The 15,847-nt window shown below is 40.4% G+C and overlaps 1 protein-coding gene across 4 annotated transcripts in view; it reads left to right on the forward strand.

Moving 5' to 3' along the window:
• The window catches only part of akap9 (A kinase (PRKA) anchor protein 9), a 65,348-nt gene that overhangs the window by 32,734 nt on the left and 16,767 nt on the right, over positions 1 to 15,847 (forward strand). For 3 of the 4 annotated variants that reach the window (XM_082522491.1, XM_082522494.1, XM_082522493.1), the window contains 7 exons: positions 1,937 to 2,169; positions 7,489 to 7,651; positions 9,787 to 9,881; positions 11,509 to 11,626; positions 12,247 to 12,285; positions 13,065 to 13,297; positions 15,346 to 15,465. In XM_082522491.1, coding sequence (XP_082378617.1) covers positions 1,937 to 2,169; positions 7,489 to 7,651; positions 9,787 to 9,881; positions 11,509 to 11,626; positions 12,247 to 12,285; positions 13,065 to 13,297; positions 15,346 to 15,465 — 1,001 coding nt within the window. The remainder of the gene's footprint in view (positions 1 to 1,936; positions 2,170 to 7,488; positions 7,652 to 9,786; positions 9,882 to 11,508; positions 11,627 to 12,246; positions 12,286 to 13,064; positions 13,298 to 15,345; positions 15,466 to 15,847) is intronic. The other variant, XM_082522492.1, reaches the window with a different exon arrangement.

Genomic DNA, 15,847 nt, shown 5'->3' on the forward strand with positions numbered 1-15,847 from the left:
AAACAAGTGAAAGAGCAGACTGCAAAACTTCAAAATATGATTATGTGTTTGGACTAAAAATACTGCTGATAGTAGCTGACCTTGTAGTACGAAAGTCATCATCAAAAACGACACTGATTAATTTCTTGAGATTTCTTTAAAACTCTAGACTTGAATTTCAAATTTGATTAGTCTCGCTCAAAACACAAAATAAAGCAATAACACTACATCCAGTTATTTTAGCATCTGTAGCTGCAATTTAATTGCTTCTGTGATTAATAGGAAATGCAGTACCATGTGCCTGAACAAGGAGATGTTGCCTTCTGTGGAAAAAGTTGGCAAGCGAACATTTAATGCGATCAGATGCAGATAACAGTGCTGATGGTCGTATAATTGAGGTGTTAGAAAAGTATTAGATTGACCTAAATGGATGATTAAAGGTGAGGGTTATGTCTCCATGGAGGCTAAGCACAACACAGTCTCTTGTTAACTTTAGATCCTGGATTCATTTGTTATTTTGATACTTCCTAAAAAACATAGCTGCTCATAGTAATCAGTGACCTGCAGGTCATCAATAGGACATCAGAGGTTAGACGATTGTTTAGCTAACCTGGCGTAAGTCCAATGTTAGACTTTATCATGCATGCATTTCAGGTTGTCACTGCACAGACACTAAACATGTCCGCCCGTATGCCTGCACTCTCCAAACAGACTGAGAAATATTATAATAAGAACATTATAATAATACCCGTCTGTGGAGACCACAAGCGAGTATAATCCTTATTCTTCTTACTTTATTTTTTGGGGGGAAATATTACCTCTAAAGAGGACACTGAGGATTACAACACATTCTTGGCACTTTTGTACAAATTCCTATTATAACAGACTTTTGCTGATTGCAGGTCAAAGTGGAATAAAAAGCCAAATAGTATTTTTAAAAAGTATGGTTGTGCTTATCTGGGAGGCATTCAACGTAACACTTAAGTCTTTTTTTTTTTATTGCACAAGTTTTCTCAAAAGCTTGTTGTCCCATGACTGATATCGGTCATAAAGTCCAGCCAGTCGTGTATGCACGGTAGATCGGGGTTGGTCTTATCACATACTTTCATGCAAAACAGTTGGAGCTGGTGAATCACCGACCTGTGTGACGTTTATATATGCAACCGTGACAGCACTTTATCTCATTTCCCCTTTTTAATGAAAACATATTTAAAACACAATTGAGCAACAAATGCCTGTAAAAGTCACAAAACACCACACATAAGTGTGCCCGTGTTGCACAGCAACTACAGCGCGTTAAGTGTTTTTGTGCCACATCAATTCATTAACTTTTCTGTTAGTTTGTTTTGCATTACCCCCCACAGTGTGAACTCTTCCAAGTTTTGTTCCCAGGTTGCATAAGAAGTCTTTCATTTAGGAACAGAGCCAGTTGGGTTCCACACATTTTTTTTGTGGTTACAATTAGAGAAACCAGCGTCATAATAAAACCGGCTCGTGTCCTTCAGAAGCTGCTTTGTCCTGTTGTGCTGCATCTTTATGTCGCGCTGCCTTCTTCTTCTGCTGTCATGATACTGTGTGATTATGAGCTTAATAACATAATGTGAGTTACATAATCTGTCAGCTGTGTTACGGGCAGTTATGCGAGTGTGCTGGACCCGGTTTGAACTGGATGATGTGTGCACGCTCACCCTTATTTTGGTTATATATTTAGCACTCTTTGGCATATGACTAGCATTTTTAATGCTTACCAAACATGAAGCTTTAAACTGCTGCGTCCTTACTTAGCATCTGTGAGTCCATGTTGCTTGCCCGCAGTACTTTGGTTAATCTCAAATTAGGCACCACTCAGGCCCTAACTGAACTTTTAGATACAGACTATTAGATTTAACTTAAAATATGCACACGTTGAAACAAACATGATGCATTTCTGCCTTCTGTTGCTCTGGTTAAATTCCAGGTTATACTTCAGGACGTTTACAGGGCGGTGAGACTGGTGCAGACAATGTGAGCATGTGGTCCAGAGAGATGAAGACTCCTGAGGGTCTGGAAGTGTCCCAGCAGATGATGGACAGTCTGCTGCTCGGGCCAGGGCCTCAGCTCGAGAACGAGGACTATTTAATGGGAATCAGCAGCCGACTGCAGACAGCTCTGGAGAAAATGTTGATGGCCATCACTGATACCACTAACCAGGTATACCCCAAGCATTGTTGGTTGTTAATGATTTGAGTTGTCCCCTTCCATTCATTTATTAACTTTTTTATTGGGTAGCTCACCTGTGAGTCTTATCTTAATGGGCAGATTTAGTTATTTTTAACCCAATTATAATAAAAAAAATTATTTAAGCATGCATAATAATAATAAAAAAGCCCAAATAATGCTTGATCTTTTTAATATTTACTGGTACTCTCTGCATCCTGAGACTTGCAAAAGAAGACGAGTATTGCTCCCTAAATATGAGGGAAGAGCTGGCAGGAAGTTAGCTTACCATACAGGCTAGAAACAAGGGGAAACGGCTCATGTGGCTTGCTCCAAAGATCAAAAATCCCCCAAAAGTACCTCTTTAACTAACCGATTAACTCAGTACATTTCATTAATTAGCAAACCAACTCATAAAAACCATTTCCAGGGAACCAGAGGTATCATTCTCCTAATTAAGCCTTCATTAAGTGATAATAAATTAAAGTTTAGCAAGAGACCACAAGCTTTAATATTTGACATTTTTCTTGCTCTGACTCATTTTGACACCTTGCCCTAGCTTATTGTCCTCTGTCCAGTGAAACTGGTTCTCTGTGGGTTCAGGTTTCAGAACAATCCCTCATGAATCACCCTGTGTTTATGTCCCTAAAAGTTACCAATAAACAGAAAGCTCCAGTGACACATGTAGGCTTTGTCAAAGTATTTAAATGCACACACTCAACTCCGTCACCCCGCTCCCCTTCTCTCGTTCTACTCCTGTTCATGGAGACATAATAGGGATGAGGTGGCAGAATGTGACTGGCAACAAAGTTGTCCTGTCTAGAAACTCGTGCACACAAAAGAGCAGCCTCATTCCCAGCGGTTGCCTGTAGATACGAGGAGTATTTACACAGAGCTTTTGTCCGGCCTCCCAGCCTATCGTAGTCCAGTTCCACCAGAACAACTCCATCCCCCTCCCCTTAGGCCATCCACGTAGAGCATATCCTGTGACAACGCGCAGAGACGAGGCCAGTCTAACTAGGCCAGTGAGCGTGTTACAGTAACTGAATGCACAGTGTATCACCCCAGCGGCTGAAATTCATGTGTTATTCATGCTCGAGTGAGCTTTATCGTGGCAATCTAAAAATAGCTTTAAAGAAATTTCAGGCTGTTGTTTTAGCATCCATTTACACCACACTGTTATTTATGGAATCACTGGTTGTTAGGGGTTTTGGCGTGTTTGTTTGTTTTTTCAAAGGGTATATTCTCCAAATTTTGTTAAGAGTAATAATTTGGGTTACCAAATAATTTTAAGCAGCAATACCAGAACTCTTCTAACAGAGAAACATGTGCTCTAGTAATTTTAAATAGTTACTTTTAACCATTCTCTGGCATCATATAGACCAAATAATTTTATAAAGGTAGTTAAGAAACTGCTACAAGGTGAAAATGATCCTTATTTGTTCTCCGGTAAAGAAATACTGAAGTTTCTACAAGCTGCTTTTTAATTTGTGTGTACTTCTCCAAGTACATGCAATTAATCGCTCCCATAAACTTGTAATCAACAAAGCCCCTAATGGCGTCTCAGTGATTTTCCTGCTGCTATTGATCCTGTGTTCATTTGTCTTGTCTCTGGCTGGTGCTAAGTGATCATGTCTTGGATTGATGTAACAAGCCCGATCAGGAATGTTAACTGTCTGTTGAACAACTGCTGTAAATTATTTGCCTGGGGAAGGTGTTTGCGTGGTTATTGCCCACTCCCATTATACGTGGGCGAGATGTGGAAATTGCTCGTGTGCAGCAAATTCAAAAGTTGACTCTACAAATGGAGACTTTACTTTAGGTTTGACCAAGAGGCAGCGTGTCAAAAAGCCTTAATTGCTTTTTTCTTTTTTTCTGCTGTGCACAGGAAAAGGAATCTGGTTTGACAGCTTTCTGAAGGGAGTGTGTTTTGTCTGTGGTTATTTCTGTGTATAGGGAGTGTGTGTGTGTGAGATCTATTTGCAAGTCTACCTAGCCCTCTGGCTCTAAGGATTGAAGCCACACCTGCTTCCCTCCCACTTTTTTTCCCCCAGCAGTATCCTGCTCTCTGTAATGAATGTAGGAAGTGGAAAAAGTGCCCTCGTCTGTTGAAAATGCTTTTGGATGGTTTGGATTTGAATCTTTTTTTCTTTTTTTCCCCCCTGTGGCAGAAGCGTAGAGATGGGTAAAGGAAGTTTAGCAGTGTGAGAGTATCTCTCGCTGGTAGTAATTAAACCTCGCCTGACAGGAGAGTAGTGAGGGATATTATGGTAAGAGCACGGGAGCATGCGTGGAGCGGGAATGACAGCAACCCTAGAAGGAAGTAAGAAGGAAAGAGTGAGTGACTACAGATCTGAGCGCTGTCATTTCACCCTTGGCCGACTGCTGCTCGGACTAAACAATTAAAAAGGGGGCCAGTGGGAGGCTTCCCGGCAGGTTTGGGTTGCTACAGCGGCATAGTATTGTTAATGAATCTCCAGAGAGAGAAAGCGAGTGGAGGGAGAGGAGAGCAGGCGGGAGCAGATGTGGGGGTGTGAGCTTCACTGAGCGGTATGATATGGTTTCACTTCGAAGAAAAAGAAGAGCAGAGAGAAGGCTGGGGAGCTTTAAAGAAGGCATAGAGCAAAGAAATGCTTGTCTTTGTGTTTACATACCTCCTGCAGTCACGGTCAGGAATGCTCTTTAACCTGCTGGACCCAGAAATGACTTCCACCTGCTGCCGAGGATGACACTTTCTAGTAGGATCATAAAATCCTCACCCTCACCGGATGATTTTCTCTCTCAGCATTTACCTGGATTTCTTTCTACCTCAACCAGAAAGTATGTGATTGAGCTGACGTGAATGTCACCTCCAAAGATTGTTTACTCTTCTGCTGAGCATACCAAACACATAGAAACTGTTGCTTGGAGCTTTCCACAACACTATTCACGCCTTCATCCCCCGCTGGACTTCATTGTCATTCTCAGTTTGCCTAGCTCAGCCTGACGGATAACAGCACCTGGAAATCCTTTTTGATGACTTCAGATAAGATTCAAAGTGAGGTTCTCCCATCATCCGTACGTCGTCTACCATGGATTCATATCGCTCTTACTGGAACTCGAGTATGCAGAGCAGCACGTGGCTCGAAGGGGAGGACAAGGATGTGTACGAGGTGGAATCTCGCATACCCCTTCCTCGACCGTTCCCATTTTGCAGCACGCTGAACGAGAAAAACGCTGTGGTGGTGCAGACACAGATTTCACATGTCAATCACAGGACTAGCGGCCACCTTCTTAAAGTCGTCTCCAAAATCTCCCTGCCCACTCCCCCTTATACAGTAAGTTTACACCTGGTAACCCACAGATGGACTGTGTGTAAATTATACTTGTGGAGGTTGTTTGTGCTGCTCTTTACAGCTCAGTAGTTCAGATCTACATATTCAGGTGTGAGTTGAACCGTTCCACGTAGGCACACTTGGTAAACGATTATAACTTCTCTGTGGTAGGATCATGTTACCACTTCCCATAATTTTACAATCAGACCTTTGCTCAGGGAGATATGGAAATCTATGGAAAATGTAGTGTGGAATGAGGTAGTGTGCTCCTGGTTTATTGCGTTTTAATGATTTCATAGCTGTCCACAAGAAAAATATGCCTTCTGTCACATGACCAGCAGGTCTTTGCACAAGGATGATATAATTATTGTATCACATCCTGCACACAACCACAGTTTATTACTCGCTTTAGCTGGCCCTTTACGCAATGCCAACACACCTGTTGAAGTTTATCATAACAACATTGCACACAGACACTGCTGAACGCTGTTGTCAAAGCATTTGTAATGGTTGTTATACTTACACAACACTTTTTTAATTTGAACATACTTAATTTGATTTGCCAGTTTTTGTTTCTGCTGTAAATCCTTTGAAAGATGGGCAGTGTAGTGGTATGGTGGTTAGCAATGTTGTGTGGTTGTTCTAAATTGGCTTCAGGTGTTTCTGAGGTCAGTAACAGCTGGGACAGCTTTCAGGACCCCTGTGGTGAAATTAAGTTGGACAAGTTGACAATCTTATTCTTAAATAGACTGATGGATACACTTCAAATCGATATCTGGATCTTCTTCTTCTTTCAGCTGCTCCAATTAGGGCAGGAATGTCAAATTAATTTTACTTTGTGAGCAATTTACAGCCCCTTGTAATTGGGCCACATAGGTGAAACTACCCTTTCTGTCTCAGAAAGGTTGGGGAAACCTGCAGGCAGCTGAGACTCAAGAAGTCTCTTGGATGAGTGACGAAACGTTTCTCCCATTGAAAATGCTACGTCCAGATGAACAAAATCAACCTTTTGGGATCCCCTTTCTGTCAGTGTAAAGAAATTTCACTACACATTTAATCCTCAAGATACCTTAATATAAGAAAAAGAAGTATAATTGTAAAGAAATGATGTTGTAATGAAATGAAAAACATCTTAAATTGTAAGAAATAAATATGTAAAATGACAGAAAGTGTATCCATGTGTACAATGAATAGTGTGTAATGGATACAGTGTAGCCCATCCTCCCATTATTAAAAAAAAAGAAAAAAAAGAAGATGAATTATTGCCTAATTATTTTGGTGTCTAATTAATGCCCATGTGGGAAATCTTTTATCTGTAAACATAAAGCTGTAAAACTTTTGAAAATATAGTTAAAAGTCCAAAATTTATGCCTTCTTTTACCTTCTCCAAAGTTGTTTATTGGGGGTGGATTGAAGTTTGCTGGGCTGATTCTGGCCCCCCGAGCCTTATGTTTCACACCCCTGCTTTAGAGGATCACCTGCCTCCGTCTCATCCTATCCTTAGCATCCTCCTCTGTCACACCAACCCTCTGCATGTCCTCCTTCACTCCATGCATGGATCTTCTCTGTGATCTTCATATTTTCCTCCTGCATGTTCAACATGATATGTCCAGTGTGTCCATTATCCCTCCTCTGCACGTCAGTTCTAATCAATATGTGCATATAGGTGGTTTATCACAATTTGACACCTGTGTAAAATGACACACACATCAGCAGTAAGAGGCTTAAAATGCTTTTATACGTGGGGTACAATTATAATATCACAATAAAAATAATCATCAAGCTGTCCAAACCAGAATTTAACTTTTTCATTTCAATGAGAGATGTCCTGGTCATCATCTTCTATTCACTGATGTAGAAAATTTAAAGTTGTATGTAAAATTAGTGGGCTTTAATGAAATAGTGCATTTTCATAGTAATGTTTGAAACATTGAGATTCTTTACTGTAAAGATGCCTTCATTCTTGTTAAAGATCATCTCTTTCCACTTCTCCTCTCAGGTCGAACATGCCCGGATGACCCAGACTGAGCTGATGCGGGAGTCCTTCCGCCACAACAAGGAGATGAACGAGCTCCTCCAGAAGCAGGAGGAGCTGCAGGAGAGGGTGATGGAGGAGGCTCGGGCACGGGAGCAGCTGGCTCTGGAACTTCACCGAGCGGAGGGTGAGGTTTTACTTTTATTTAGGAAAAATCTTCTAATTTATGTTGATTCTTACAAAGTGACTGAAGGAACTGAGCTATAGCTTCATTTTAATTTAAGTGCTGATCAATTTTAATGTGAGCCAGGGAAGCGTTCGTTCTTTGTGGGCCTTGTAAGGGACACTTCCTTTACAGTAGCCTCTTAGACTCTGATCGATGATGTGATAAAGTGAGTCTGACAAATGATTAGAGAAAATGGGGAGAGCTGCATTAAGTGGAAACGCATGTGTGCATGGGGTTGGAGGCTGTCACGGGGAGTGATGGGATCAGCTGTTTGAGAGGCCATCTGTGGTGAGAACTCAGCAAATGGTAATTATTGTTTCTGAGCCTGTCTTTGGGTTTGTGTTTGAACATTTGATTGCATCTGTGTGACAACAACATTATGAAGGACTGTGAATGGTGGTGAGAGTAATCACAAGAGAACAAATTTAAATATTTAAGCTATTAAAGTCCAGTAGAGTAGTTTGAATGCTGCGATGGGCCTGGCTGTCCATGTCAGAGACAGCTGCCCTATGAGGGTCAGCTGTTGCACCCATATGCATGCTCACACCAGAAACTCACGGGACCCACTACATCCACTACACTGTCGTTTAAAGCCCAGTTTGGTAGCAGTAGAGTACAACAATTATTCCCTTCTGATTAGCTGTGTGGACGCTGTGAGCAGCGGTGAGTTTATCGCATTTTTAATCTCACTTTTTTTTTTTTTTTTTTTTTTTTGAAGATCCTGTTGCAGTGTTTGTTTTCAGTAATCCTAGATGAGATGCAAATATTTGATGTCATAAAATAACTTCATACTTTTATAGGTAGGGCTGCAACAGTGATGATAAATTTGCAACTGTACATCACATGACACCTTCTGTCCTTTGACCCCTGATTTAGATGTGGAAAAACTCATTTAGAACTTTTTTTTTAGCAGCAGTAACTTCAAAGAAAATCAACTAATCCTCACTTTATACACACATAAAAGTCTCATTCATCAAAACAGCTGGGAGGTAATTTTCAGTCAATCATGTAAACAAGAGCAGCTGTTCCTTTCTGGTTGTGTCAGGTGCTTCTTCTGTAAGGGAGTGTTTGAAATTTGCTAAGCGTGTGTTTTTTGGACATCTTCTTGTTCACATACCAGTTAAGTGAAAGAGAAGAAAAATCTAATCCCCATTGTGTGGATAAACCATGAAGCTAAAACCTCAGGGCGTGGCCTTTTCAAACTGGTTTTGAATCAACCCAAGAGACAGGTTCAGCATTGACAAAAGGTACTTGACTTGATGGAACATATTAGATGTCAATGAAAACACAAACAGGTCCTGCTTTTGTTATGTTTGAATCAGGGGAAAAATGCTTTGTCAGATTAGCTGTAAGATCACGATGATGTGGTGCAGTAATTCTTTGCCACCTTAAATGTGGTTGCAGGTTCCCAAGACGCTTACGTTTATCTGGTTAATGATGTTTTTTGTTATTTTAAAGCAAGTAATCATGTGAGTTTGATTGCTGATCATGGAGAGATCCCTCCTTAGGCAAACTTTACACACACCTTAAGTTCAATTTGATATGTTTGAGATAAAATCACCTGACAGCACAGGTGACACTCGCCTACTGTCTCTCAGTGCTGTCATCAAGTCAGAAAATAGACTCGCGGAAGCTCTAGCAGGACAAAATAAACATTTCCTTATCAGTTTTGAGTGTGTGAATGCCTCCTTTTTTGCGTCTATGAAGTTGAATTGATTTCCTGGTGCATAATGCTTGGTGACCTGTAGATCATTTAGAGCATTTCATTGTGTTTTACAGCTCGGTCACATATTCATGTCGAGCAAAATGGGTCAGACATTCTCACTCGTGTTTTTGTGCCTCAGCGTGCACATATGCACATACAATGTGTTTTGTGTGTCGGTGTGCGTGCGTGCGTGTGTTGTTGGTAACCTGTAATTTTATTGCATCCTTCTTCTTAATGCTCATTCATCTGAATTGGTGCCAGTATTAAAACCCAAAGAAACTCCTTTAGAGTAGATCCGTCAATTCATCAGAGAGCAAAAAGCTGTGAATATGCATAAATAGCTCTTTCTGCAACCTTTATAACAGTTTTTGCTCACATTGTCCACTGTCAGGTCTGATTGATGGATACACGGGTGAACGGGCAGCGCTGGAGGAGCAGTTGCGTCACAAGGAAGAGCTCCAACTGAGTCTCGAGCAAGAGCTGCAGGTAAGGAGGAAAAATATTAATCCAATTACTAAGTACTTGACACCATGATTGTGTAATTCTGCCTCTGGCACATTAGTGGCTCAGATGTAAGCACAGTGACACGTGACGCAGAAGTTTGAATTCAGTTCAATTGTGGCCAAGTCATTTAATAGTACTGGTCTGCACTAGTGGCATATTCATGTTTTATGTTCAGGTTTCAGCCCCTGAAACTTGAGAGCGATGATAAACTAACTGTAAAAACTGATCCTCTTTGTGTGTTAAGTTAGCTTGTTTGTGTTTGTTAGTGCCATGGAGCCACAAAATGAAATGCATTAATGAGTGACATGTACTGTAGTTCATGCTGCGTCCACCACACTCCCAACAAAGTCAGGCTTTCCTGGAATTAGCTGGTTTTACAAAACCTAAAACTCAGTCACGACGGTGGTTATCAACTTTCTCTGTTAAGCGGGGATTTCTGCATCATGCTTTGTCTATACTCTCATAAAAAGAGGCGTTTTGTGTGTCACATGATTCTTCTGCACAAATTGATCCTATGAGTGCCACCTAGTCGAGTCACAGACATTATCTGATTAAAATGATGATAAAAAAAATCTGTAAAATGCAACACTGTTGCAAATAAAACATGAAATGAATGCTGCAGAAAATCGTTAATCTTGGGATTTAGTGCACAGAGCGGTGAAATAAACATTTCAATTCAAGCTCTGAAGCTTTAAACTTTTCACATTTAAGTATTAAAGGCTGCTGTCCTGTAGTCTAATGAAAGAGATGTGAAAATGTCTTTAGTTTGTCAGCAGATTAAAGTGAGATTAATTATTGATTGTTAGGTATTCTTTGTGTTTTTAGCAGCTGCAATTGTTGCAGTGTAACAGTGACTTATTAGCAAATCATAGTAACAGTGCCACTTGCAGTTTGTTCTGCTGTAACTTTGAAGCTGAGCTTGGTGATGTTAGTGAAAATGAGGCACTTGATTTTAAACTGAAACTCATAATCGTGATGTAACTAGCTAAAAAAGATATATAACTGTGTCATTTCCTTTTGTGTAAGTGAAAACTCCGACTTTAAGCTCGACACATTAATCCCGCTCTCGTAGTACAACCCTGTGTTGATGGAAACATGAGTGCAGCTGAAACAGATCATCTTGGGGTTACTCAGCATGTCTGTGAAGACTGATGATAGTTGTGGTGCAGACTTGAATAATACTTCACTCACTGTACACTAGTAATAATGGTCAATTTTGATTTCAATGTGTGTACCTTGTTTGCCAAGTCTGTTATTTATTTTATCCCTTTATTGCTGATGTGTGAAAGAACTTTTTTATCACCCCTGTGTTTATGCTGCTTCTGATTTTGTTTGTGTTGACCCAGGAAGATTACTTGTTACTGCTATAGTGACTAATATGAGCTCCAATTTAATTAAAAAACAAAGACTGATACAAAGACAGATTACAGCATCTGCATCACCCAGTATTTTTAGACAAATACAATAATGGTTATTTTAAAATAAAATTGTAAATTTACATCCTTGAAATGAATCGTTGTCCATTGAACTCCAAAAGTTATGATGAATGAGGCAAATGTAGAATATCAAACGTAAAAAACAGCCCCACATTTTTTGTGTTTTCTTGTAGGTCACTAGTACTCGACTTCATGAGTTGGAGCAGGAGAAGTTTCAGATGCAGGAAGAGCGCGAGCTGCTGTCACGGCAACAAGACGCAATGAAGGAGGACGCCGGGCCCCGTGAGCTTCGTACGTATCCCGGCGTTCCCTTAATGATGATAAAGGAAGTGTGTTTTTAAAATGACCCAAAGCAGCTGGAAATAAGTTAACATGGTCTGAACTTTAAACACCAGTTGGTCTGGAGGTCAAAAGGTTACTTGGTTATATTAAATCAATTTTTAATGAGCTGTAATTAGTGAAAACAATGACAGGAACAGAGATCAAAGATCAACAAGTCAATAAAATGTTTATTTGTTGAATGTTTGATTAAAGCTCCTGAGGATTTCTTAAACTCTTGCTACTGTTTCACATCACACATTTTCAGGTATTTGCTGAAGAAACGTCAATGTTGATAACCGTATTAGCTAATTTTTTGCACTGTATTGTCAAAAAAAGGTGTGCCGTGAGTGTATTCTTTCATAAAAACAAAAAACGTAAGTATTCTGTATTTTAGAAATTAAACAGGGGCTCTTTGAGGAACCTTTCTTTTCACAGCGCACTTTCCACAGCCCTAACCTACTACTGTGGCACAGGCAGACGAGCACTGCCATCCTGTCTCCACCTATTTCCATTCTTTATCTCAAGAGTTTTCCTGTTCATTACAAAAACAAGAGCATGTTAAACTCCTGTGCTTTCTCATTCTTCTGTAGGCCTAGTTGAAGCTGCAATGGTTGCAGCACCTGAAGCAGGTGTGTCCACTTTGAGCATGGCTCAGTCGTGTCTATATGTTCTCTTATTTGTCTAGCTGAGTCACGCTGTTTTACATCTCTAACCTTCCAATCCAGCAACTCACCAGCACAGCTTGGAGCTTGCTTGCTATGGGCTCATAAACTCACTCAGTCCAATCACTAACCCGTGCTTCGGCTGTTCACTTTGATTGATTTTTGTCCTGGTTTGTCATTTTTAAATGTCAATGTTGGCACTCATGTTAGCATGATGAAATGGACGACATTTTTATGTAGGCATTGTTTCCTAATCGCCATTCATCTTTATAACTCTACATGGAGTACTTTCCCCCTGCCTGTAAATGCTTATTGGGCATGGATATTGCATTGTCTGGACTGTCCATGTGTTAGACCTGTCATTTGTACTTTTTCACCCTGTTACTTTTGCACTAATCTTCTGGGTTTTGGTACTGGGTGAACCGGTGTGGGTTGTTCACTGGTGGCAGCAGAAGGGCAAAGATGGGGGATCATGTTTGGTGACATGTTTGGAAGTGGATTGAAATGTTGGAAGAGTCTGATTCTAGCCTTTAATTCAGTTGTAAAGGTGACCACAGTGTAGAAAATTAAGACTGGGTTGTTCATTAGATTGTTAGTAGATTATTTTGGTACAAAGCAAGCAGCATTTAATTCACTCCCAAGGCTCTCAGACTTCAGACTCTTCATCTCAACTTCCTTCCATCACCAAAATCAAACCTGAACCAGCGATCATTAGATCCTAACTTTCCGTCCTTCCTTCGTCGCAGACCTGCTGGAGGAGACGGAGAAGCTGATGAAAGAGAAGGTGGAGGTGCAGAGGCAGGCAGAGAAGGAGAACTCTGACCTCCTGAAACAGGTGAAGCTGCTGGAGGTGGAGCTGGAGGAGCAGGTCAACAGGGTGATGGAGCTGGAGAGCACTCGAACGACAGAGAGCGGGGACCTCCGACAGCAGATCCAGGCCCTGGAGAAACAGCTGGAGAAGAACAGGAAGTTTCTGGATGTAAGTGACGATGAGAAAAACCTCTAACCTCGTGTATCGTTTAATCGTGTATGTCATTGTTTCTAAAACAAAACAAAGCAAAAAAATTTCCAGCTTCTTAAAAGTGAACCTATGAGCCTGTGTGAACCACTTCTCTTTCTAGAGTAGGGGTCAGAATTTAGTAAAACTTACACACGTTGCCTACAACCAAGTGGTGTCAAGGTATTATTTGCAGTTTTACAGGACCTTTTCCATTTTCACAAGAATCAACACTCCTCCTGGTCAGCTTTTAGTGTAACAGGATGAAATTGTCCTGGTTATGACCGTTTGTGAGCGCCATGACTTCTCAGTGGATTTTAACTCATTAGTTTGTGCAGTGCACCCAAACAATGACAACCAGACTACACATTACAATAACCTGTGATGTATCATAACCAGATAATCTACTGCAGTACATCACAGATGTTCTGGTTATGTAACATTTAACTAAATATATGTTGTTTCTGGACTTTTACTCACACAAATTAATCATTTTGAATATTTTAAATTTACCATGGCGTTATTTTACTACTTTTGGGGGCATAACAGACAAAAGAGCTCTATAAAATCCCCATCAGGGGATCAAATGCCCCCAGATTCCCCATCAGCATAGGAGTTTAAGAATTCAGGATTTTTCCTATAAATTGTCACTTGTCTATAGGTGACAGCTGACATTTAGCAGCACATTCATAGTCAAAATTTACATTTTTACAAAAGTAACCCATATTTTAGACACCTGTTCGTCAAATCATTTAAATGTTTCTGAATAGAGACTCATTTTTAATTCCAGGTGAAACACAGGAAGCAGCTGTAAAGATTAAAGCTTCCTGGTGAAAGTAATGCATGACTTTTCAGCTGCACGCCACACTAGATGGTTTAAAATCCAGCCTTAATGTTCTCATGATATTTTTGGCTGAGCGCTTATCATCTCTGATGATAATGAGTTGTGTTCCCATCACAACAATTGGGCCACTTGGCTGGGATTGAAATGTGGACCGAATGCAAATTCTTTCTATTCTGTGCTGCTGACGTTGGGTATTTAATAATCACGTGTTTGCAAAAAAAAATCATTTTCTGTTTTTTGGCAACCAGTAGCGTTTTTTTCTTCTTCTTTATTTTCTGTAAAAATGTTCTGGTGATTTTATTCTCATTTAAATCTTTTACTGGAATTAAGTTTTTCCATGTTGCTGTTGTTCCTACATCGTCAAAATAATGCTGGTCCAGGATCAACATTGCAAATGACCAATGACAGTGTCTAAGGAGCTTGGAAAGAACGATGACCTGGATGACTGAGAACCTTCACAGACATAGCCTTCATTTAGCATTAGCCAAGAAGTTTGCTAACACTTTCAAAAACTATCACTAACAAACCAACACGAGTAACCTAAATTTAACTAGCAACAGTATTGCTGTTATACTGTATAAATTAATAAAGAAATGCTTACTATTTGTTCCAGAAGAGAGTTTTATATAAACAAAAGCATCTTTTCTCTCGTCCCCGTACGTTGCAAAGCTGTGACATCACAACAGTGTCACTGGTCATTTGCAATGTTGTTTCTACACAATCATGATGTTGGTGCCATATATCTAAACTCAGACATTAATATGAAACATTCTTTCTGAAAGTGAACAAAGACACATCAGTGCTGTGTTTCAGTGCTTACCTTGCACACAAATTTAGCAAAATCCGTGGCAATTGTGCGCTGCCAACTACAGCGAGAACGTGTTGGACTTAAATGTGATAAACTCCTGATAGAAGATTATTAACAACAAGCAGTATGTGATTCAGAGTTAAACTCATCAAACTAGGCCACCAGCTGGCACCTTCCTTCAGCTCACACTTGTGTAATGCAGGACTGACGAGACAATAAAATCTTTAAAACATTTTTAACAAGTGGAAACGATAGAGGAAGCAAATAACACATTAAATACTTGTACTCACAAGTATCAGTGTAATGTGGTGTTGATCAGTATTGGTCTCCGTCTTCATTATTTGTTGATCTTTCTTTCATCTGTATTTTGGCATTTAGGAGCAAGCTGTAGACCGAGAACATGAGAGGGATTTCTTCCAGCAGGAGATCCAGAAACTGGAGCAACAACTGAAGAACCCACAGAAGCTTCAGGCCAGCTCTGAGCAAAGAAACCAAGAGGTAACAGGAGAAAGCTGCGCTTTCTGCCAGAGGACCAGGCTGCAAAAGAGACCTGTGGTTTTTTTTCTTAGCATAACACTGTTGTTGCACGGAGTCCAAGAGCAGAACAATGGAGCTGATAGAATTACCTGCCTGGCTTCGAAACTGACGCTAAAGACAAATGAATTACAGCAGTACTTTGTGTTTTGTAAGATGCGTAATCGGTAGGTTTCATTTCCGTCAGTCAGTCATGACGATGTAAAACTGAAGCTGTTGGAGGTTTTGGCTTAAACGCTAAACATTAACCTGTAGAGTCAGTTAGGCCTCTCTCAGACAGGCCTGCAGACCAGTTGGCAACCCGCTGGAAACCACTAGTGACTAGTTTATTCCCAGACTGGTTAGC

The sequence above is a fragment of the Aulonocara stuartgranti genome (genome assembly GCF_965226115.1).
Source record: "Aulonocara stuartgranti genome assembly, chromosome: 22".
Lineage (NCBI taxonomy): Eukaryota > Metazoa > Chordata > Actinopteri > Cichliformes > Cichlidae > Aulonocara > Aulonocara stuartgranti.